This window comes from Tupaia chinensis, unplaced genomic scaffold (assembly GCF_000334495.1).
Source record: "Tupaia chinensis unplaced genomic scaffold, TupChi_1.0 Scaffold000528_1, whole genome shotgun sequence".
Lineage (NCBI taxonomy): Eukaryota > Metazoa > Chordata > Mammalia > Scandentia > Tupaiidae > Tupaia > Tupaia belangeri.
In genome coordinates, this window is record NW_006160041.1 from 323,136 (window position 1) to 347,542 (window position 24,407).

Genomic DNA, 24,407 nt, shown 5'->3' on the forward strand with positions numbered 1-24,407 from the left:
AATTGTCTTTAAAAAAAAAAAAAAAAAACATACTGAGGCTTACAGAAAAAGCCATAGAACTGATTTACTTCAATAATCGTTCAGAATATTTGTTCTTTCATGTCTCCTCCCAAAGCAGGTTTTCTTAATATCTACCAGTCTCTAATGTAAATGAAAAATTTACAGTCCCCATTATCGGTTTTCTAGTAATTTTGATTTTTTCCCTTCAACACCACCTGGTGGGATCATGTGTCTTTTCAGTTAATCTTATTGAATTAATAATTTATTTACTCTTTTGTTTTATAATTTTTATTTATTTTAGGCTTTTGCCATAGGGTGCATGTGTTCGCCAGAGAGAGATGGAGAGAGGGAAAGTGAGAAATCCCTCCCCAAGGTGGACTGCTGTGTTGCAGTCCCTTCTTCTCCATTCTTCTCTTGAGATTTTGGGCATGCATGCACACATGTGTGCTCAGTGTGCCTTTCAAGCTGCCAGATCTTGCCGTGACTCAAACCACGGTCAGTCTTGTGGGAGTCCAGTGCCTTAGCCACCATGCCACCTACTGGCCCCTGTTTACTCCCTCTTTTATCTTTCCATAGGGTGTGAGTCATTTGGTTTTCCACAGCCAGAGATTTGGCTTTCCACGGATAGTATACATAGGGCCTTGGCTTTTTTTAAGCAGTGCATCTGTTTATTGTGTTCCTGACACATTTTTAACGTAGAGCAGTGGCCCATTGTTAGTAAATGCTCAGGCACAGTGGTGCCAGTTTGTAGCTAGTACTAGTTTGACAGAGAATTTTGGATAGTTTCCAGAGTTTCTGTCCAAGACTTCACAGTCGAAGCTGCCTGTGTTTTCTCTTATCTTCTGACTTAGAAATATAGTAGAAAAAGTAAAGTTAGAAAAGTTAATTGGAATCATCTGGCCTTACGTGCCCACATTTTACAGGTGTTTAAGATTAAAAAGCAAGCAAACCACAAAATATCCTGTTGTTTAAAATGGGCATTATCACCCAAATCAAAGAACAAGAGCAATAGGCATCCACATTCCATTTCTAGAAAACAGGAAATGAGCCAGGTATGGTGTTCTTTGATCTCTTCACTAGAAAGCTCTTGATGTTTCAGCCAATGTCTGAGGACTCCCTTACTTCATGGCAGCCTGTGCATTTATTTTTTATTTTTTTGGAGAGGTTTTTGCTATAGGGCACGTGTGCACACCGGTGGTGGTGGTGGTGGTGTGTGTGTGTGTGTGTGTGTGTGTGTGTGTGTGTGGCATGGCCATGCCGCAGTCCCTTCACATCCATTCTCCTCTTGGGATCTTGGGCATGCATGCACACATGCCCAACATGAGTTTAAGCCCCTGGGTCTGGGACTCGAACCGCAGTCAACTACATGGGAGTCCAGCAACACAGCCATTAAGCCATTATACCAACTGCTGGTCCTGCCTGTGCATTTAAAGTGTAGATCTTTAAAACTTGGCCTTGAGGTTTGTTAAGGGGTGTGGTCATGTGAGATTTTAAGAACAGAGTAAATCTTAGCTAAATAGATCATATTCTATTTAAGGAATTGGTTGTTTTAGTTCCCAAAGAGTTGAGTTCAAGATGTTCAACACACAGAGCTTCTCTAAAATGTGATTAAGGAGGCAAAGGGGGCAAAGGGTAGAGACAGCTTAGACACAGGGTTCAAATATGTTTTCTTATTTAACCTTGGGCAAGTCACTTAACGTCTCTGAGGCACTTTCTTCAGTCCATGGTGTGGGCAAGAAGATTAAGTTTAAAAGTTCTTAGTTTAATCCCTGGCACATAGTAGGGACTTGGTTCATTTCATTTTTTTCCCTTCCACACTTCCCTGTCCTAAGTAAGTTGAAGGTTTTCCAAAAATCTATGAGTAAATAGCTATCTGTTTAAGATTGGGTAAACTATTTCCTGAGACTAGGAAAAATCAATAGTCTCTTTCTGCCTGTGCTTTATACAGGAGGAAAATTTATGTTGCCCCATTTAGCATAAGTTCTTTTTTTTTGAAGAGGTTTTTGCTATAGGGCGCGTGCGCTTGCCAGAAAGACAGAGAGAGACAGACAGAAAGCGAGAAATCACTCCCCAGGAAGATGGCTACGTCACAATCCCTTCTCCATTCTCCTCTTGGGATCTTGGGCATGCATGCACATAGGCTCAATGTGAGTTTAAGCCACTAGGTCTGGGACTCGAACCGCAGTTGACTACATGGGAATCCAGCAACATAGCCATTACACCAACTGCTGGTCCCAAGTTCTTTAAAATGTGTGATTTTAGTGGAGTACTTGTATTAGTTTAAGATTCTTAGCTCAGAATATTAGGATGGGTCATCAAATCGACTTGAAAGAGACTATAGGGTATAAAAGGGGTACATAAATCATGATGGGCCAAGACTGGTGGTATGTTGGTAGCAAATTGACTGTAGTGCTGTGTGGAGAGCAGCCAGTCTGAAAACGTGATGAAAATATGTGGCCTTTAGACACATGCAGAAACAGGCTTCTGTAACTACTCTAGCAGGGCTATTGAGAAGCTTCTACATACGAAAGCATTATCTGCCTGCTGTCTTGTTCCAGTGAACATTTCAAATGTAATGAAGCAACATTGTTTACTGTGGGGTTGGATCCTCAGGCTGCATTGAAAGCACCCAGAGTGTGTGCATGTGTGCTGATCCTGAAGAGCTGGAGGGCAGGGAAAGGAGATTGCAGTATGGTGAGATCCTGTCAAAGGTGTTCCCTCCCTGTCTTCCTCTTCTCTCACTTTCTCACATGCAAATGCTTGCACTCTCTGTCATGAATAAAATGAAATAAACTTTAAAAAATGATTATGAAGAGACCAGCAGGTGGTATGGTGATTATGATGCTGGACTTCCACATGGCCAATCATGGTTTGAATCTGACCTGATGGCTTGAAAATCACACTAGGCATATGTTCGTGCGTGCCCTAGGAGAATCGAGGAGAAGGGATTGCAATGTGATCATCCCCTCTAGGGAGTGGTTTCTCTTCCCCTCTCTCTGTCTCTCTCCAGGGAGCACATGTGCCCTATGGCAAAAACCTTAGAAAAAAATTATCGTGAATATGAGTTGGGATTTTTTATATATGGAAGGGATCAAAACATAAATCACATTATTCTAAATACTAAAGAGAATTATTAACTCATATTTAGGAAATACTTAATTCGCAACTCCACTTTATTACCCAGGGGTCTCATTTCTCTCCTTCTAGTCAGGCTTCTACTGATGTCCTTCCTCATTAAGAGCTTCAGGCTCTCCTCTAAAGATCATAAAAGGACTGTTGCATTCCAGATTTTTCACTCTCTTTTTTTTTTTTTTTTGAGAGATTTTCACTGTAGGGTGCGTGCGCTCGCCAGACAGACAGAGAGAGACATAGAGACAGAAAGCGAGAAATCATCCCCCAGGGGGGATGGTCACGCCGCAATCCCTTCTCCTCCATTCTCCTCTCGGGATCTTGGGCACGCACGCACACACGCCCGACGTGAGTTTTAAGCCACCGGGTCCGGGACACGAACCACTGTCGACTACGTGGGAGTCCAGCGACATAGCCATTACGCTAACTGCTGGTTCCCCAGATTTTTCACTCTCATCCTGTACCATCAAGGCGAAGAAAAGCCATCACCTATAGCTGCTACAGAAAAGAAGGGAGCATTATTTTCTCAGGGGATCCATTTGTTGTCTCCTTAAATTCATAGGCTCCAGTAGGTTTGTGTGTGTTCCCCCTACAACGCCGCCCCCGCCCCCGCCCCCGCCAAACTATTCGCTATAACTCAGTGCTGGAATGCCCCTCTTAGCTGAAACTAGTTGAGGCCCATCCCTGGAGCAGGGAGAGAGTCCATCTTAAACAAACGATGGCTTAGAATGGGAGATTAGTTATTTTCCACAGAGTATTTGGAGTTCTCATTCCAGAAAGAAGGGGAAAATTGCTAAGCAATAAACCATAGTAATATATACTTCCACTGTTAATTTATATTTTGAGTTTTAAATTAATGAAGCTTTTCTGTTATGGTTGTAGGGATCATCCATGTATTATGTGGACTGGAGGCTGCAGGAGAATTCCAGTTTTGGTGTTCCATGCTGAGGCTATTTTGACAAAGGACAACAATATTAGAGTAATAGGAGGTGGGTATAACCCTTCGCATGGAGGGCAGAACTGGCATGGCATTGACAATTTTGTCTTAGATTCGAAAGATTATATTTCTTAGAATGTTTTCCACATATGTTTTTCCTAAGAATTTCCTTTCAGAATTATATATACAAATATCTTTTTTTTAAATTTACACATAACAGAATTTACCACTTTGGAGCATAAAATAATTTGCATTTAGAGTACTCATAGTGTTGTGCAGTGATCACCACTGTTTAGTTCCAGAACACTTTTTATCACTCGTAGTAAAGCTTATACCCATTAAGCTGTCACTTTCCATCCCCATGACATGGTCCCTGACAGTCACTAGACTATTTCTCTCTCTCTGAATTTGCCTATTCTGGATATTTCATATAAAGGGAATACAACGTGTAGCCTTTGTGTCTGTCCTCTTTCATTTAATACAGTGTTTTCAAGGTTCATTCATGTTGGAGCCTGTATCAATCCTTCATTCCTTTTTTATAGTTGAATAATATTTTATTGTATAAATAATCACATTCTTGTTTATCCATTCATCAATAGATGAACATTTGTGTTTCTACCTTTTGGTTATTGTGGGTAGTGCTGCTGTGAACATTTATGGGCAAGGTTTTGTTTGAACAACTGTTTTTAGTTCTGTTGGGTATTACTCAGGAATGGAATGGTAGCATGTATGGTAATATTATGCTCTTTATTAAGGAACTGTCAAACTGTTTCCCTCAGTGACTGTATCATTTTGTATTCTCACCCACAATGTATAGAAGTCCCGGTTTCTCTACATCTTAATTAACATTTGTTATTTTCAGTTTTTTATATTATAGCGATAGTAACGAGTGTCAAGTGGTGTCTCATTGTGGCCTAAATCTGCATTTCCTTGTTGACTAATGACATTGAGCATCTTTTCATGTGCTCTCTGGTCATTTGTATATCTTCTTGAGAGAAAAGTCTATTCAAAGCCTCTGCCCATTTTTAAAATTGGCCTTTTTGTTGTTGTCGAGTTCTAAGAGTTCTGTACATTCTGAATATTAGACCCTTATCATATCTAACCCAATTTTTCCCCCCTTTTCAAGAGATTGTTTTTTCAAGAGATAGTACTCTTTTATGAACAAAGTTTTTAGTTTTCATGATGTCCAGCTTATCTATTTTTTCTTTCTTTCTTTCTTTTTTTTTTTTTAAGAAGTTTTTGCCTTAGGGTGTGTGTGCTCACTAGAGAGAGAGAAAGACAGAGATGGTAAGAGGAAAAGTAAGAAATCACTGTGGCCACTCTGCAGTCCCTTCTCCATTCTCCTCCTGGGATCTTGAGCATGCATACAAATGCACCTGGCATGAGTTTCAAGCCACTGGGACTCCAACTTTGGTTGACCATGTGGGAGTCCAGAGATATAACTGCTACACCATCTGCTGGCTCTTGTTTTTTCTTGTGTTGTTTATGTTCTTGATGGTAATACCCAAGGAATAATGGTCTAACCCAAGGTCATGATCCTTGTATTTTCCTCTAAATGTTGTATAGTTTCACTGCTTATATTTAGAGTTAAATACTATTTGATCTATTTTTGAGTTGAATTTTTTATGTAGTGTTAGGTGAGGGTTCATCTTCATTCTTTGCATATAGGTATCCTGTCGTCTAAGCACAATTCAGTTAAAGAGACTGTCCTTTTCCCAGTGAATGGTCTTGACACTATTGTTGAAAACCTCAGCATAGGGGGAACCAGCAGTTAGCGTAATGGCTATGTTGCTGGACTCCCACGTAGTCGACTGCAGTTTGCGTCCCGGACCCGGTGGCTTAAAACTCACGCCGGGCGCGTGTGCGTGCGTGCCCAAGATCCCGAGAGGAGAATGGAGGAGAAGGGATTGCGGCATGACCATCCCCCCTGGGGGGTGATTTCTCGCTTTCTGTCTCTATGTCTCTCTCTGTCTGTCTGGTGAGTACACACACCCTATAGCGAAAACCTGTCCAAAAAAATCTCAGCATAGATGTATGGTTTGTTTCTAGACTCTTTAATATTTCTTTAATAGTCTGTACAATTTAACCTCATGCTATTACCATACTGTTTGGATTAATGTACCTTTGTTTAAAATTTTGAAATCAGGAAGTGTGAATCTTTTTTTTTTTTTTTGAGAGGTTTTTGCTATAGGGTGCATGTGCTCGCCAGACAGAGAGAGAGAGACAGAGAGATAGAAAGCGAGAAATCACCCCCCAGGGGGGATGGTCATGCCGCAGTCCCTTCTCCTCCATTCTCCTCTCGGGATCTTGGGCACGCACGCACACACGCCCAGCATGAGTTTTAAGCCACCGGGTCCGGGACGCGAACCGCAGTCAACTATGTGGGAGTCCAGCGACATAGCCATTATGCTAATTGCTGGTCCCAGGAAGTGTGAATCTTTGAACATTGTTCCTTACATTTTTAAGATTGTTTTGGTTTATCAGGGTCCCCTGCAATCTCATATGAATTTTTTTTTTTTTTAGAGGTTTTTGCTATAGGGTGCATGTGCTCGCCAGACAGAGAGAGAGAGACAGAGAGATAGAAAGCGAGAAATCACCCCGCAGGGGGTATGGCCACGCTGCAATCCCTTCTCCGTTTTCCTCTCGGGATCTTGGGCACGCACGCACACACGCCCAGCATGAGTTTTAAGCCACTGGGTCCGGGACGCGAACCGCAGTCAACTATGTGGGAGTCCAGTGACATAGCCATTACGCTAACTGCTGGTCCCATGAATTTTTTTTTTTCTTTTGGAGAGATTTTCGCTGTAGGGCGCGTGCATTCACCAGACAGACAGAGACATAGAGACAGAAAGTGAGAAATCACCCCCTGGGGGGATGGTCATGCCGCAGTCCCTTCTCCTCCATTCTCCTCCCGGGATCTTGGGCACGCACGCACATGTGCCCGGCATGAGTTTTAAGCAACCGGGTCTGGGACGCAAACCGCTGTCAACTATGTGGGAGTCCAGCGACATAGCCATTATGCTAACTGCTGGTTCCCAATCTCATATGAACTTTCAGATCAGTTTTTCCATTTCAGCAAGAATGGCTTTTGGGCTGCTGTTATGGAGTGCGTTCAATTCGTAATCACTTGAAAGTATTGCAGCCGGTGTTGAGTCTAACAATCAATGAACATGGGATGTCTTTATAATTATTTAGGTCTTCAGTTTTTTTTTTTTTTTTTGGAGAGGTTTTTGCTATAGGGCGCGTGCGCTCGCCAGCCAGACAGAGAGAGACATAGAGACAGAAAGTGAGAAATCACCCCCCAGGAGGGATGGTCATGCTGCAATCCCTTCTCCTCCATTCTCCTCTCGGGATCTTGGGCACGCACGCACACGTGCCTGGCGTGAGTTTTAAGCCACCGGGTCCGGGATGTGAACCGGGGTCGACTACGTGGGAATCCAGCGACATGGCCATTACGCTAACTGCTGGTTCCTGGTCTTCAGGTTTTTTCAGCAATGTTTTGTAATTTTTAGTGCACAAGTCTAATAATTCCTTGGTTAAATTTATTTGTAAATATTTCATCCCTTTGGATGCTATTGTAAATAGAATTGTTTTCTCAGTTTTGTTTTTGGGTCCTTCATTGTTACTTGCTGATTTATATGGAAATACAGTTGAGTTTCATATATTGATTCTTGTATGCTGAAACCTTGCTGAAGTCATATATTAGCTCTAATAAGTGTGTGTGTATTCCTTAAGATCGTCTACATAAAAAAAAAGATTGTCTACATACAAAACTGTGCCATCTGCAAATAGAGATATTTTTACTTCTTCCTTTCTCATCTGTTATTTATTTATTTATTTTTTTAATTTGCCAGAGGGTGCATGAGCTCACCAGAGACACAGAGAGAATGAAGGGGAGAGAGAGAGAGAGACAGAGAGACAGAGACAGAGACAGAGGGAGAAAGTACTCCTAGTGGGAACTGGTCATCTTGCAATCCCTTCTCCTCACTTCCCCTTCCATTTGAAATTTTTGGCGCTCATACATATGTGCCAGTGTGTTTCTCCAGCTGCTAGGTCTGAACTCTGAACCATGTGGTCTGCCTTATGGGACCAGCTCTCTTAAACACTAGGTTGTGGGCTGGCTCTTTTAGATACTTTCCTCGCCTAATTGCTCTGGCTGGAACTTCCACTGAAGTATTGAATAGAATGTTGAAATAGGGAATCTTTTTCTTATTCTTGATTGTCTGGACTCATCTTTCACTGTGTATATTGTTTGGGGTAGGTTTTCATGAATGTCCTTTATCATGTTGAAGGAGTTCCCTTCTATTCTTAATTTATTATGTATTTTTATCGTGAAATGTATTTGATTTTTTAAAAAATTATTTATTTATTTATTTATTTTGGAGAGATTTTTTGCTATAGGGTGCATGCGCTCACCAGACAGACAGAGAGAGGCATAGAGACAGAAAGCGAGAAATCACCCCCCAGGGGGAATGGTCACGCCGCAATCCCTTCCTCTCCATTCTCCTCTCGGGATCTTGGGCACGCACGCACACATGCCCGGCGTGAGTTTTAAGCCACCCGGTCCGGGAAGCGAACTGCGGTCGACTACTTGGGAGTCCAGCGACATAGGCATTATGCTAACTGCTGGTTCCCAAAAGGTATGTGATTTTTGTCACTCAGTTGAAATGATATATTTTTCTTCATTCTATTAATGTGATCTAAGTATTGCATTGACTGACTTTGTATATATTGACCCACACTCAGTCATGGTATTTACAGCTTTTATTATGCTGCTAGATTTGTTGAAGAGTTTTTGTCTATATTTTTGAAGATTATCATTCTTAGTTTTCTTTTCTTATGATGCCTTTGTCTGGCTTTCGTACTGGGGTAATTCTGGTCTAGAATGAGTACCCTTCTCTTCTTTGGAAGAGTTCTTTGAAGGATTGGTGTTTGTTCGTTCTTTCTTTCTTTTCTTCTTTTTTTGTTTTTTTTTTGAGAGGCTTTTGCTATAGGGCGTGTGCGCTCATCAGAAAGACAAAGAGAGACAGAGAGACAGAAAGCAAAAAATCACCCCTCAGGGAGGATGGCCACGCTGCGATCCATTCTCCTCCATTCTCTTCTCAGGATCTTGGGCACGCACGCACATGCGCCCAGTGTGAGTATAAGCCACCAGGTCCGGGACTCGAATCATGGTTGACTACATGGGAGTCCAGCGACATAGCCATTACACTAACTGCTGGTCCCAGTGTTTGTTCTTTGAATGTCTGGTAGAAGTCACTAGTGTAGCCATCCAGTCTTAGGCTCTTCAGTGTTGCTTAGCTTTTGATTACTGATTCAGCTGCTCCTCATAGGTCTGTTCATTTTTTTTGTTTTGTTTTGTTTTGTTTTAGTTGGTTTTGGTAGTTTGTATATTTCTGGGTATTTGTTCATTTTATTTAACTTCTCTGAGTTGTTCACCTATGATTGTTCATAGCATGCCTTTATAATCCTTATTATTTCTGTAAGGTCAGAAGTAATATTCCCACTTTAATTTCTGATTTTACTAATTTGAGTGTTTCTTTTCTTATTGTAGCTGAAGTTTTGTCAATTTTGCGGATCCTTTTTCTTTTTCTTCTCTTTTTTTTTTCTTAAGGTTTATTTATGTCTTCCAAAACAGAGCTAGAGAAAGAGTGAGAGAGAAAGACAGGTGTTCCCAACAGGCTCTTCATGCCATGATCCACTCTTGTTCTCAACCTTCCTGGACCATGGGCACATGTGTGTGCACCTGGTGTGCTCAGAGAGGTGCCAGCACATGAATCCCAGACCTTTTCTATTTGGTTCCAGTTTTATTACCACTGTGCTACCACCTGGTCCTTCGTTGATCATTTTAAAGGATCAACTTTTGGAACCAGTGGATGGTGTGTAATGATTATGTTGCCTTGGAGGCTTAAAACTCATGCCATGCATGTGTGTGTATGTGCCCAAAATCCCAAGAGGAGAATGGAGAAAAAGAGATTGCAGTGTGGCCATCCTCCCTGGGTGGTGATTTCTCACTTTCTGTCTCTGTCTCTCTAGTGAGCACAAATACTCTATAGTAAAAACCTGTTTGTTTTTTGTTTGTTTGTTTGTTTTTTAAATGAACCGACTTTTAATTTTGCTTACTTTCGGGACCAGCAGTTAGCATAATGGCTATGTCACTGGACTCCCATGTAGTCGACCGTGGTTCAAGTCCTGGACCCAGTGGCTTAAGCTCACGCTGGGTGCGTGTGCATGCGTGCACAAGATCCCAAGAGGAGAATGGAGGAGAAGGGATTGCAGCATGGCCATCCGCCCTGGGCAATCATTTCTCGCTTTCTATCTCTCTGTCTCTCTTTTTGGAGAGCGCACACACCCTATAGCGAAAACCTCTCAAAAAATTTTCTTTTTGCTTACTTTCTCTGTAGTTTTTCTATTCTGATTTCATTTATCTCTGCTTTTCATAGATTTTAAGTAGATCTGAGTTCTGGGATTAGTCTCTACCTCTCTTGAGAGGTTATAATGGTGTGGATCAGAATTGTCATGTTGTGTAATGGAAAGACTACATTTGTGATCTCAATAATTGGTTCAAATCCTAGTTTTGGCATTTACTGGCTGTAACTCTTATGCAGGTCATTTAAGCTCTCTTAACTAATTTTATTATTAGTAAGATGGGGCCAGTAGGTGGTGTGATGTTAAGGCACAGGACTCCCACATGGCCAACCATGCTTGGAGTCATGGACCGGGTAGCTTGAAAATCATGCCACTTGCATGTGTGGTCAAAATCCCAAGAAGAGACTGGAGAAGAAGGAACTGTGGTGTGGCTATTCCCCCTTTGGGAGTTAATTTCTGTCTTTCCTTCTCTCTGTCTCTCTAGCGAGTATACACTCCATATGGCAAAAACCTTAAAAAAAAAGGAATCACTATTAGTAAGTGAAGATAATATATACCTTGCAGGTGTTTTGAGGATTAAATGAAATTTTTTAATGTCTGGCACAGGGTTGATACTCAAAAATTCTGCAGGTTACTTTACTTGTTGCATAGGGTCTGGTCTACTTTTAAATGAATTTAAGATCTGTCACTGCCCTGTTATAAACCAAGAGTTCAGAGGACTGAGCACCTGCCTCTGCTTCTGAGGGTTGAATCTTCCTTGCTCCACAAGGGTCCTAGTGTTCTAATCCTCTCAGTAAGTTGCTAGGTTACCACTTAAAGGAACATGGTTCATTCATGTTCTCTGAAGTCTATGTAAGTGAAGATCCTTTGCTGAGAAACTCCCTCTAAATATAATTCAAGCTAAAATGTCAAAAGTGGGTGAAAACAATAGAAATAAATAATTACCCCAAAACACATTGCTTTTGGTTTTCTTATCACAAAAATAACCTATATATTCTATGTCAGCATGCAGAGCCGTATTTTTTTTAGGATATTGGAAAATATAATTTACAAATGTTTATTGGAAAATATAATTTCTATCAATATAACAAGCATCCCACTCTTTAAACAATTCAATTTTTGGAACTCTTAAGTCTTTTTTTCTTTTGTTTATACATTATTGACATTTAAAAAAGCTACTAAACTTTTCTTGAATTCTGTGTTTTTTAATTTTCTGTGTCTTCTCCAGTTGCTTGAGGTTTAATAGTTTTCTTCTGCTTCCTTTATGTCAAGAACTAGTTGAATGACTTTTGCTAGAGGCTGCCTCTGTTTTCTGAGTTGTTAAATACTCTTGGTCTATAACTTTTTTTTTTTTTTTTTGGTTGTTTTCGGAGTTGTTAAATTCTCTTGGTTTATAACTTTTTTTTTTTTTTTTTTTGGTTCTCTTAAATAGCTGACATAGATCTGCTCAGATCATAAGCCTGTGGTTAAATCCCCTTGAGAAGAGTATTTCTGGGACATTAGTTATCTTTTGTTGATCCCATAGTGTCAGATACCAACTCACTTTTTCCTATTAAATGTTTCATTGAATTTGCTGTTGATTATGTTTGGTACAATATGATTTCTCATGCTTTACTTGTGAGATGTTCTATGAATATAGCTTTTTCCTCCATGTAACTTTGCTTTTTTCCTCAAACAGTATGTACTTTAAACATGTAAATGGAGTTGTATTTTAGAGACAACAGGAATATTTTAAGCTTAAACTTTTCTTAGAATGAAGCATCATTTTATAATTAGCTCTAAATGTGTCTGTTTAATAAGTTTATATTTGTATAGACTAGTGATAGAAGCATCGTACACACTCTATTTGTTATTAAATTTTTATTTTATTTTATTTTATTTTTTTTAGAGAGGTTTTTTGCTATGGGGCGCGTGCGCTTGCCAGACAGACAGAGAAAGACATAGAGACAGAAAGCAAGAAATCACTCCCCAGGGGGATGACCACGCCGCAATCCCTTCTCCTCCATTCTCCTCTTGGGATCTTGGGCATGCACGCACATGCGCCTGGCGTGAGTTTTAAGCCACCGGGTCCGGGACGTGAACCACGGTCGACTATGTGGGAGTCCAGTGATATAGCCATTACACTAACTGCTGGTTCCCGAGTAATTAAAATTTTATAGTAGTAGTATTTAAAAAGTAAAAAGAAACAGGTAAAATTAAATTTTTTTATTGTTTTTTTTTTTTTTTTTCCATAGGGCACATGCTCAACAGAGAGAGACACAGAGAGGGAAAGTGAGAAACCTACCCTCTCTGGGGGATGGCCATGCCACAGTCACTTCTCTGTTGTCCTCTCAGGGTTTTTAAGTCTTTGAACTATGGTCAGCCATGTGGGAGCCAGTGCTTAACCACCAGACTACCTTCTGGCCCCTCACTGGAAGTGGTTGATCTCTACTTACATTTCATAAGTTATAATTGTGAAAGTAAGTTCCTATACTCAAGTTGTTTCTAAAAGATTTTCTAATAACCAAGTCAAATATAAGATTTTAAATTGATTATAGTAAAGTAAAATTAAAAGTTCCTATTTTTTTTGTTTCACTGGTCACATTTTAACTTATGAACACTTAAAAGGTATGGCTAGTGACTAGCCAATTGCACAGTGCAGACACAGAGCTAATTTTCTGATAGTAGCAGATCGATAGTAGTAGCACTAAGTTGCCATTGAGTGGGGTTGTTTTTGTATTTTACAAGTCAAAAATGTCAGTTTTGTCTTCATTCTGGTTTCTCATGAAGTTTTGTCCGAATCTCTTAGGACACTTCACTACTCTCTAGATATTTCTGTGCTGACAGATTATCAGTTCCTTGTTATCATTTGTTCTCCTGCTGTCAAATCTGAAACTTACCAGGTGTTCTAGTACTTCAGATTGCCTTCTGGGACACACGTGAGTGGTCAGCAAAGAAAAAATTTTATAGTCTCTTGGTGGAATTGATGAGGTACTTGTTTGGAGGCTCAAAAATAGGGTATTTGTCAGTTTGCTAGTAGTCAAGGAGCACCATGCCCTGCCTCTTCTTTGTATATGGAAGAAAATGTGGGATAAGGTAGTTCTTTCATGGGCATTTGGCTAGGTTCAGTTTGTAATTTTGATTCCTGTGAAGCCCCTAATGCCAAAGCCAGATGAAGTCTGGGTATCTTTATCAGAAGATAAAACACTATAGAACAATACCCCTTGTGAATACAGACTCTTGTCATGGGAGAGAGCCCAGTTATATTAGTTAAGAGTTCTTCAGTGAAAAGGAACCAATAGGATGGTGGGGATAGGAGAGATTAAGGGCAGGAGACACTAGAATTGAGATTTATTAACAGCTCTTGGTTCACACAGTTGTGGAAGCTGAAAAGTCCTGTGATCTGCCTCCTGCAGGCTAGAGACCCAAAAAAGCCAGTGCTATAGATTGAAGACCCAAGAGCTCAAGAGCCAATAGTAAAGAGCCCAGTCTGTGTTTGAAGGCCTGAGAACTAGCTGTTCTAAAGGCAGAGAATATCTGTGTCCCAGTTCAAACAGTCATTCAGAGAATAGGTACAACCACCTTTTTGTCCTGTTCAGGTCCTTGATGGGTTGGATCATGCCAACCCAAACTGGCAAGAGTAATCTGCTTTACTTAGTCCACAAATTTAAATGCTAATTTCTTTGGAGACACCTGTACACACATGCAGAAATCGTGTTTAACCAGACATCTGGGCATCCTGTGGCCCATCAAGTTGACACAAAAAAATTAAACATCATACCAAGGTTGTTAAGATTTTTCAAGAGAAGTCCAGAAATGTAGATTTTTATATGGATTCTTCTAGTTTAGCAACTAACCAACTCAGTTTTTTTTTAAGTACTACGGGTGACAAGCAGACCATGTCTGTAATCTGGATCCTGATCCTTGGTCATCAGTTTATAACTTCTAGTCTAAAATATACTATTGACCAGCATTGTTGGATACAGAGGACTGTTGGACACAGACCATGCATGTGAGTTTAAAATCCCCAGCAGTAGTGATTGCTTTTTGTCATTCCATTTTTCCTTTGATTGTTTTTTGTTTTTGTTTCTCTTTTAGAGTGTGTTCAGTATATGAGTTGAGTAGTAGTTAGGTGATAGGGATTGGAAGTGATTTGTCACTGCTTACTGTGTGCAAATCATGACTCAGTTCTTCCAGTGAGTGCGTGATTGCATTTTTTCTTCTGTATTAGAAAGAGTAGGAGAAAGAGTAATAGTATTTTAATTTTTTAGCTTGCTATATAAACTATGCAAGGCAACTTCAAAATACGTATGGGAGACGGTAATTAAAGTATGAATTTATTTTGGTGCAAAATAATTGAAATCCATGCATATAAAACACATTTTCTGGGATCAGCAGATGGTGCAATGGTTACATCACTGGACTCTCATGTAGTCAACTGTGGTTCGAGTCTTGGACCCAGCAGCTTAAACTCACACCAGGCACGTATGCATGCATGCCCAAAATCTCGAGAGGAGAAGGGATTGCTGGTGTGGCCATCCCCTGATTTTTTGCTTTCTGTCTGTCTGTCTGTCTTCTGGCAAGTGCATGCACCCTATAGCAAAATTCTCTCTCAAAAAAAAAAACAAACAAACAAACAAACCATTTTCCATGAACCTTTTTTTTTTAATACATGAAAAGCTTTAGAACAGTTGGTGTTCTACAGTAAAAATCACATTTATATTGTAAAAAAGTAAAAAGTTGCATAAATAAAAGTATGCATGTGAGTTTAAAATCCCCAGTAGTAGTGGAAAAAAAAAAAAAGTGACTTAGTGCTTACAACTACCCTGGGAAGTAAGTACCGTAATTATCAACCCCCATTTACAGGCAAGGACATTGGGGGTAGACTAAATAATTTATTGAATATTATAGGTAGTGTGTAGTAGAATCAGATTTGGCAGTTTGGCTCTAGAGACATATTTTTTCTCTTATCATTTGCCGTCTCTCCTAGTCCTCATATCTGTGGGTTCAACCAACCATGGATTGAGTAAATGATGTTGCTAGTGTGTACTGTGTAGTTACGCCTATGAAGTTTGTGTCTGAACTAAACATATAGGCTTTTTTCCCCCTTGTTATTGTTCTCTAAATATAGTATAATAACTATTTACATAGCATTTACATTATATTAGGCTATTGTAAGTAACCTAGAGATGATTTAAAGTATACAGGAGGATGTGCATAGGTTATATGTAAATACTATGGCTTTTTATGTAGGAGACTTGAGTATTCATGGACTTTAATATCTGCACTGGTGAGGGTTCAAGAACCAATCCACTGTGGATACTGAGAGAAAACTGTACCTAAAAATGTACAAGTGGTTTTATATTTGGACACTAGACAGAGGCCAGAAGAATTTTGAGAAGCAGAATGGAAAAGTCTTGGAATGCCTATGACTCTCCCTATGAGGAAGAGAGCTGCATGTTACTGAATAGGAAAAAGGGGGTTCCTTGTTGTATAGTAGCAAAAAAAAACTTAGCAGAATTATGCCTTTCTGTTATGTAGAAAGCAGAACTAGGAAGTGATTAAATTGGACATTTAACTGATGATCTTTCTAAGCAAAGTGTACATGCAGTCTGTTTTTTCCTTTGTTTTTTTTTTTTTTTTTTGCTATAGTGCACAGGCACTCTCCAGAAAGACAGAGAGCAGAGAGAGACCTAGAGACAGAAAGCGAGAAATCACCCCCCAGGGGGGATGGCCACACCTCAATCCCTTCTCCTCCTTTCTCTTCTTGGGATCTTGGGCACGTACTCTGTGTGAGTTTAAGCCACTGGGTCCAAGACTCAAACTGCAGTTGACTATATGGGAGTTCAGTGACATATCCATTACACCATCTGCTGGTCCTGCAGCCTGGTTACTTCTTACACTGCTTATAGTAAAATGCGAGTAGAAACAGCTAGATGAGGGGGGAACTGTTAAGTGAAAAGAAACCAAGTCTTGATGATTTGGGAAATTCTCAGCTAACTCAGAAATTGCAAAAGTGCCAAAATTAAGAGACTCACTGTCAGAAAAGCAGGTTTAAAAAAAAGCCAGGGACCTAGCAGGACAACAACCTTTAGCTAATACCTCAGGTAGGTTTAAAGTTCAGAGTATTTAGGGTCATACAAAAGGCTATTGGAAGAGATTAAGTTTGCAACTCAGAGATTCCCCTCAGTCATTTTAGCTGAACCTAGAGTGGAATTTTCTAGGAAAGATCTGTGGAGGAACCTTTTGTATAACAGACCCACCCACAAGCTCTAGAGTGTTAGACCAGCAAAAACACTGCCAGCCTGGACTGAAAGGGACAGCCGGAGGAAATCAAAGAAGGCTGTTGGACACCCCCATATTCTATAGGCAAGAAACAAGCTGATAAAATTGGTCAGTTACAGAAATGCTAGCTTTTATGAAAAAAAGGGTGACAGGCATGGAGCCTCAAGCCCAGAGAACAAACCTGTGAATCACAGAACATTAGCTTCTAAGGCCTTGAAACCTACTAGATTTTGCCAGGTTAGGTTTTGAAATTACTTGACACTTGTGACTCCTTTTTCCCCTTCAGTTTTCTCCCCTTTTGAGCCAGAATGTCTACAGCTGGTCTTCTGTGCCTATACCATTATTGTATTTTGGAAGCACATAACTGTTTCTGTTTCACAAGTCCACAGCTGAAGAACAGTTTTGCCCTGGAATGGACCATACCTTGAGTCTCACCTATATCTAATTTAGATGATAAGATCTAGGATATCTTGAGCTCATAAGTTTAGGTGAGATTTTAGACTTGGATGGGTTGAACAAATGCACTTTTCATGTGAGCTGGGTATGAACTTTGAGGGTCAGAAGGGGGGGTGTAATAGTCAGGCATCCCCTCCTCCAGTACATTGTTCCTGTCTAAATCTCTGGAACCTGTGAATATGTCACCTTACATGGCAAAGGGAATTAAGGTTGCAGATGGAATTCAGGTTGCTAATCAACTGACCTTAAAATAAGGAGATTATCCTGGATTATCGAAGTGGGCCTAATGTAATGACAAGGGTTCTTTAAAATGGAAAAAGGAGGGAGAAGAGGTCAGAGAAATAAAAGGACTAGACCCACCATTGCTGGCTTTGAGTGTGGACGAAGGGACCTTCACAAGCCACAAGCCAAGGAATGAGGGTGGCCACTAGAAGCTACAAAAGGGAAGGAAGCAAGTCCTTCTCAGAGCCTCAGGAAAGAACTCAGTCCTGCCAGTGCTGTGATTTTAGCCCAGTGAGACGTGTGTTAGACTGCCAAGGAACAGAACTGTAAGACAATACATTTGCGTTTAAGCTGATAACATGGTAATTTGTTACAGCAACAAAAAACAACCAACACACCTTCTAACTTCCTTATTGGTTCTTATTGGAGGTTAGTGAATTTATGGATTCTTTATAAGTGTGTTATAATCTACCTCTGTCACTATTCATTTTTATGTTCAAGTTGTCTCAAATTTGGCCATTAGGAACCCTTTCATGCTCTTTGGGACATGTCCCCAATTAGGTTTTCAGCATTTCTCTCTCTCTCTCTTTTTTTTTTTCTTTTTTGGCATAGCAAGGTATTCTAGGCCTGTTTCGTGTTTTCCCTCTTCCTCTCTTCCTCAGCTTGGAACCAGAACACTTCTGTAAGCAGTACCCTGAGTTGTTTTTTACAGTTCTGCACTAAGTACACACATGACTGCACTGTAGTGATTGCTCATCGGGAAGACCCTGTTACTGGGCTTTACAAGTTTACCACAACAGTGGGAAGAGCAGAGTGTCTGCGTTTCTCATGCCAGTCTTTCTGTGTCTGCTTTGCATGGCTTTCCTGTGGAGGCTGGACAAGTAGCAGCAGGGATCTGTGAATATTTTCATGCACATTCATCATCAAAAGAAATGGTTGTCTTTGACTATAAAGGCTGAAAATCATTATAGAGTCTATCCACAAGTGACTGCACTATACTCATTCAGAAGTTGTTTAACTTGCAGTTGTTTTGTTTTGTTTTGTTTTGTTTTGTTTTGTTTTTAAAGAGTGATTTTTGCTATAGGGCGCATGCGCTCACTGAAGAAAAGGTAGAGACAGAAAGCAAGAAATCATCCCTCGGGAGGGATGGCCACACTGCAATCCCTTTTCCTCCATTCTGTTCTCAGGATTTTGGGCATGCACTCACATGCTCCTGGCGTGACTTTAAGCCACTGGGTCCAGGACTTGAATCATAGTCAACTATATGGGAGTCCAGCAACATAAATATTTTGGCATCTGCTGGTCCCAACTTGCAGTTCTTTTAAAATTTTGTCCTGGAGAATTTTTAGATAATTTTCAAACATTTTGTAGTAGTGCATCAAAAGAAATTGAATTAGGGAACCAGTGGAAGGCATCATTGGACTCCCACATAGTTTTCTATGGTTTGAGTCCTGGAACTGGCGGCTTAAAACTTATGCCAGGCATGTGTGTGTGAGTGCCCAAATTTCTGAGAGGAGAATGGAGGTAAAGGGATTATGGCATGGCCATCCCCCTGGGGATGGTTTCTTGCTTTCTGTCTCTCTGGTGAGTGCACACACTGTATAGAAAAAAAAATCTCTTAAAAAAAAAAAAAAAAAGAGTTGAATTGAATGGTCCAGATAAGTGTTTGTCTTCAAGAATATATTGATATCTGGGACCAGCAGTTAGTGTAATGGCTATGTCGTTGGACTCCCATGTAGTTGACCGTGGTTCGAGTCCCGGACCTGGTGGCTTAAACTCACGCTGGGCGCGTGTGCGTGTGTGCCCAAGATCCCGAGAGGAGAATGGAGGAGAAGGGATTGCGGCGTTGCCATCCCCCCTGGGGGGTGATTTTTCTCTTTCTGTCTCTCTCTGTCTGGCGAGCACACGCGCCCTATAGCAAAAAAACAAAACAAACAAACAAAAACCTCTCCAAAAAAACCCCAAAACATTTATTTCAAAAAAAAAAAAAAGAATATATTGAGATCTCACATGAGTAACAGACTCTCCTCTCTGATGACTCACAAGCACAAACGGCACAGGAGTCTGGCAGGAAATGTGACTATGTGAAGTAGACCCGGTACCCTGCTGATCTGGAGGGGCATTTGCGATTCTTCAGTCAACTCCTGCCATTATGCCATTAGAGGGAAGAAAGCCCAACGTTGTAAGGTTATTTAAGAGACGACCAGAGATCTAGATTTTTTATTTGGATTCTTCTGATTTTAAAAGGTTAGCAACTAATTTGATTTTATTTTTACATCATCACAAGGAATGAACAAATCATATCTGCAGGCTTCATTGGACTCTTGGACCACTGACCCTAAGCATTTTGGGACGCAGAGCTATCTAGAGTGAGAGTTTGTACCTTTTTGGTACAGTGGACTTTCTTGGCAGTCTGGAGAGACCTGTGAATCTCTTCTTAGAGTGATTTTTTTTTTTAAAAAAAATCAATAATAGAGCCTGTTTCTGTGTGTGTGTGTGTGTGTGTGTGTGTGTGTGAGAGAGAGAGAGAGAGAGAGAGAGAGAGTGTGTGTGTGTGAGAGAGAGACAGACAGAGACAGAGACAGGCAGACAGACCACTCCTTGACAAGGTCTTGTTATGCCCCTTTCCCCAGCCTTCCAGTTTTGTAGGATCTTGGGCACCTGTGTGGGTACCTGTGTATACTCCATGTGTGTTTTCAAGCCAACCTGGGAATCTGAACCTACAGTTTCCATATGGCTTCCAGCAATAACCTTGGGTTATTGCTATGCCACAGCAGCTGGGCCCAGAATAATGTTTTTAATTGAATAAAAAAAAATGACTATAAGGGATATCATTTGTATTGAAATATAGTGATCAAATTGTTAAAAAACAAAATTGTGATGTATGCACTTTTTAAATAGTGCATTAAATAACACAATCTACTGGAAAGTCTATTACTTACCTGATTTTTAAATGCTGTAAGAATAGGTGATATTTTGAGATTATTGTAGCAACTGCAAAGAAATATTGAAAGATATTGCTGGTGGTGGGGTCACAGATACTGTTAAAACTACCTGCTTTGTTGTCTACCTTACTAATTGAAGGCACTGTTAAAGTTAGGGGGACCAGTAGTTGGCATAATGGCTATGTCACTGGACTCCCACGTAGTCAACTGGGGTTCAAGGCCCAGACTCGGTGCCTTAAACTCATGCCAGGTGCATGTGCATGAGTTCCCAAGATCCCGAGAGGAGAATGGAAGAGAAGGGATTGTGGTGTGGCCATCTCCCTGGGGGGTGATTTCTCGCTTTCTGTCTGTCTCTGTCTTTCTGGCGAGCGCACACGCCCTATAGCAAAAACCTCTCAAAAAAGAAAAAAAGAAAAAAAAATTAAAGGTAGGACCTAGTGAAAACAAAGATGTAAATCCTGGGTTAAGAACCTTTGATCTAAAATAATTCTGAACTTATTTATAGTCGTTTTCAGGGTCGTAGTATAAAGTTGTTGAGTATAATAAAGCAAGCTATCACCACCTCACTGTTTATTTCTGTTTCTAGAGATATTTTGTTTACTAAACTTGATTCTGTGTTTTTCCTTAGAACGTTATCATTTGTCTTATAAGATTGTACGAACGGACAGTCGCCTTGTACGAAGCATTCTGACAGCCCATGGATTTCATGAAGTAAGTTTATTTTTGCTACCTCAACTGATATGCACAAAAGCTGGAAATTCTAGCCCCTTAGCTGACTTTACCAGTTAATGGGGCCAGCTCTAGAAAGGACATGGATGCTTACTGATGACACAAAACTGGATTAAATATCTAAATGGCTTCACCATTTTCTTTTTGATGCATATGAAAAACAGTTCGACAGGATTTATTTATTTATTGGAGAGGTTTTTGCTATAGGGTGCGTGCGTTCACCAGAAAGAGAGACAGGAAGCGAGAAATCACCCCCCAGGGAGCGTGGCCACGCCACAGTCCCTTCTCCTCTCGGGATCTTGGGCATGTACACACATGCACCTGGCGTGATTAAGCCACTAGGTCCAGGACTCGAACCATAGTCAACTACATGGGAGTCCAGTGACATAGCCATTACACCAACTGCTGGTCCTGTTAAAACATTTTTTTTTCTTGCTTTGTTCTTGAACTTGAATATAAGGAATTATCTGACAATTAAAGTTCTTTTATTGAAAGCAGAAATGAACTCTCCATAACCTAAACCAAAAGGAATATGTAGGAAAGCTGTGCTGAGGGTGGCTAGCAGACTTAGAGTTTGAAAAGCTGAAAAGGCAGACTTTTTTTTTTTTAAAGAGAGATGTTTGCTATAGGGTACATGTGCTCCCTGGAGACACAGAGAGAGACAGAACATCTGAATTCACCCCCCAGGGTGGATGGCCATGCCACGGTCCCTTCTCTTCCCTTCTCCTGGGATCTTGGGCTCACACATGCCCAGCGTGAGTTTTAAGCCACTGGATCCGGGACTTGAACTGCATTTGGCCATGTGGGAGTCCAGCGACGTAACCAGTATGCCTTCTGCTGGTCCCAAGGCAGGCCTTTAGAAGGAGAATCTGGAACAGTCCAGAACAAGATCTAAGAACAAGAATCCGCAGGACTGTCTCCTCAGGGCACTGCCATGGAAGTTACTGGACTTTGTTCATTGTTCTTGTGCCTTTCTCTGCTCCAGAATCACATTCTGGATATAGAGTGATTGGCTTAGCTTGGGTCAGTGCTCTACTCCTCTCCTGGGGGAGTGGAGGGTGGAGGGATTGATACATGCTTTAAAACCGAAATTGGGAAAATTGGGATGTTGTCATTAAAAAGGACAGGTAAAAGTGCTGAACAGACTTCCACTGTAGATAGTTTGAGACAATTGACAGTTGCCTCTAACTCCTAAATCCTAGGCTGAGATCTGTAGGAGACACTTTGAGGAAATGCTGATACTGACTTATATCCTGTTTTCTTGCTGTTTTATCTTCAGTGCTTAATAAGATCCTTATCATAATAAGGCACAGAGTACATAGTTGTTTGGACAAGTGAATTCTAATAAGTGGATGAATGAATGGATTCTAGGTTGATTTGCTACTATTCAGTTTCAGTTCTGATCAATACATTATACCTAGTATCTGCCAAGATGTAAGGACAGTCTGAGAAAGGAGTTTTACGGTTGGACCCTCATATCACAACTTTGACATGCAAAAATATAAAGACATTAAAGACTTCTATAGAAGGACCGATTTATTTTACTTTTTGTATCTGAGATTTGCCCAGCTCTCTCATTCTTTAAACTGGGTAATCTCCATATTCTACGATTCTCCAGCATTGGTCTCACCAGGTTTCTGTAATGACTGCACCACCTCCTAAGTACTCTGGATGAAAAATCACTGTGACCTGCCATTGCTTCCCTTGAAGAGAGGATATCATTGATATTTTTTGCCTTTTTGTCTTTCTGTCTGCCCTTAGGTTCACCCAAGTAGCACTGACTATAATCTTATGTGGACAGGATCCCACTTGAAGCCCTTCTTACTTCGCACCCTTTCTGAAGCACAGAAGGTTAATCACTTTCCCAGGTAATGGTCCTGTAGCTGCTTTACTCCATTTAAAGGTACCTGATATTGGGTAGTGTAGCCAACAGAGATGATAAATATCCTTTAAAAAAGGAGAAGAAAAATCTGTGCTATAGAGTGGTCTGCAAGTCATCCTGACGTACTTATATTCCTGAAGCACATATGAACATGTCCCAAGGGCTTTGTAGTGGGGATGGCTTTAAAGAAGACAGTTTCTGATTCTTTTTCCTAAAATTGATCTTAAGAGCACTTCATGTGGATAGGTTCTTCTTTTTTCTTTTCTTTTCTTTCTTCCTTTTTTTTTTTTTTTTTTTGCAAGGGGGCACATGCATTTGACAGGGAGAGGAGAAAGCATCCCTCATGAAAAATGGCCATGCTGCAAGCCCTTACCCTTTCAGGATTTTGGGCATACATGCACATGTGCCTGGTGTGTTTATCCTGTTGCCACTCTGGGACTTGAACCACATGGTTGGCCATGAGAGATCTGGCTGCCTTAACTACCAGGTCATGGAGCCAGCCCAGTGGCTCTTAACTCCCTTTTTTAGTTACTGTTTTTCTCCTTTATGAAAGAGTGACCCATGTAGAATCTTTTTTCTTTAAATGATTATTTTATTTATTATTATTACTTTTTATTTGGCCAGCAAAAGACAAAGAGAGAGAAAAAGAGTGTGAGAAAGCAAGTTACCAGGTCTGTGACTCAAACCATAGTCAGCCTTCTGGGAATCCAGCGCCTTAACTACCACACCACCTGCTGGCCCCGGCCCACATAGAGTCTTAATGTGGTGTATTGCCCTTGTATATAAAAATTTGCAGGTTTCCAAACAAAAGTACAAAAAAATCAGTATCTAGTTTAATATTATTAATAACAATAAGTATAACAGATCCTTTTTATATAATGATGGTTATCCATTTCCTTGTTGTTAACAGAACTGATGGATGGCATAATTGGGTTATTAGATGATAGATAATTAAACATAGCTTTTTATTTAAAAATTTATTTATTCCATGAGTGAAAGATACAGAGGGAAGAGAGAAGAGAGAGAGAGAGACAGAGATCCAACATTCCCAACAAGGTCTTCATTCCATGATGCACCCTCAGCATTAGCCTAGCTTACTCAGGAATGGACTTGAACTGGCAACTTCCCATGTGGGTCTACCTGAAAAATGCCATGTTTTACTGCTTTGGCACCATCTGGCCCCCCCATTAAACTTAGCTTTTAATGACAGATCATTCTGTGAGTTTTGGCTTATAATTAGGAAGAAGTTTATAGAATTGAGTGTCATTGGAATAGAAGACTCTTTATAAGTGTTTTGTCAATGGCAACCCAGACAGGAAGTATTGCCTAGTGACCAGAAGTAGAGCCTCTGTAGCCAACTACCTGGGCTCAGATCCCAGCTCTTCTTAGTGACCTTGGGCAAATGACTTTCTGGGTATCAGTTTCCTTGCTGGTTAAAAAGGAGGTGCTGAGACCAGCAGATGGCATAATGGTA

General features: G+C 40.5%; 1 protein-coding gene across 17 annotated transcripts in view; it reads left to right on the forward strand.

The window, feature by feature from the left end:
* The window catches only part of TTLL5 (tubulin tyrosine ligase like 5), a 330,457-nt gene that overhangs the window by 6,523 nt on the left and 299,527 nt on the right, over positions 1–24,407 (forward strand). For all 17 annotated transcript variants that reach the window (XR_003550803.1, XM_027775153.1, XM_006157045.3 and 14 more), the window contains 3 exons: positions 4,012–4,118; positions 20,951–21,033; positions 22,813–22,919. Coding sequence is in view for 16 of the 17 variants with exons in the window: in XM_027775153.1 (XP_027630954.1) it covers positions 4,012–4,118; positions 20,951–21,033; positions 22,813–22,919 (297 nt within the window). In the remaining variant the exon portion in view is untranslated. The remainder of the gene's footprint in view (positions 1–4,011; positions 4,119–20,950; positions 21,034–22,812; positions 22,920–24,407) is intronic.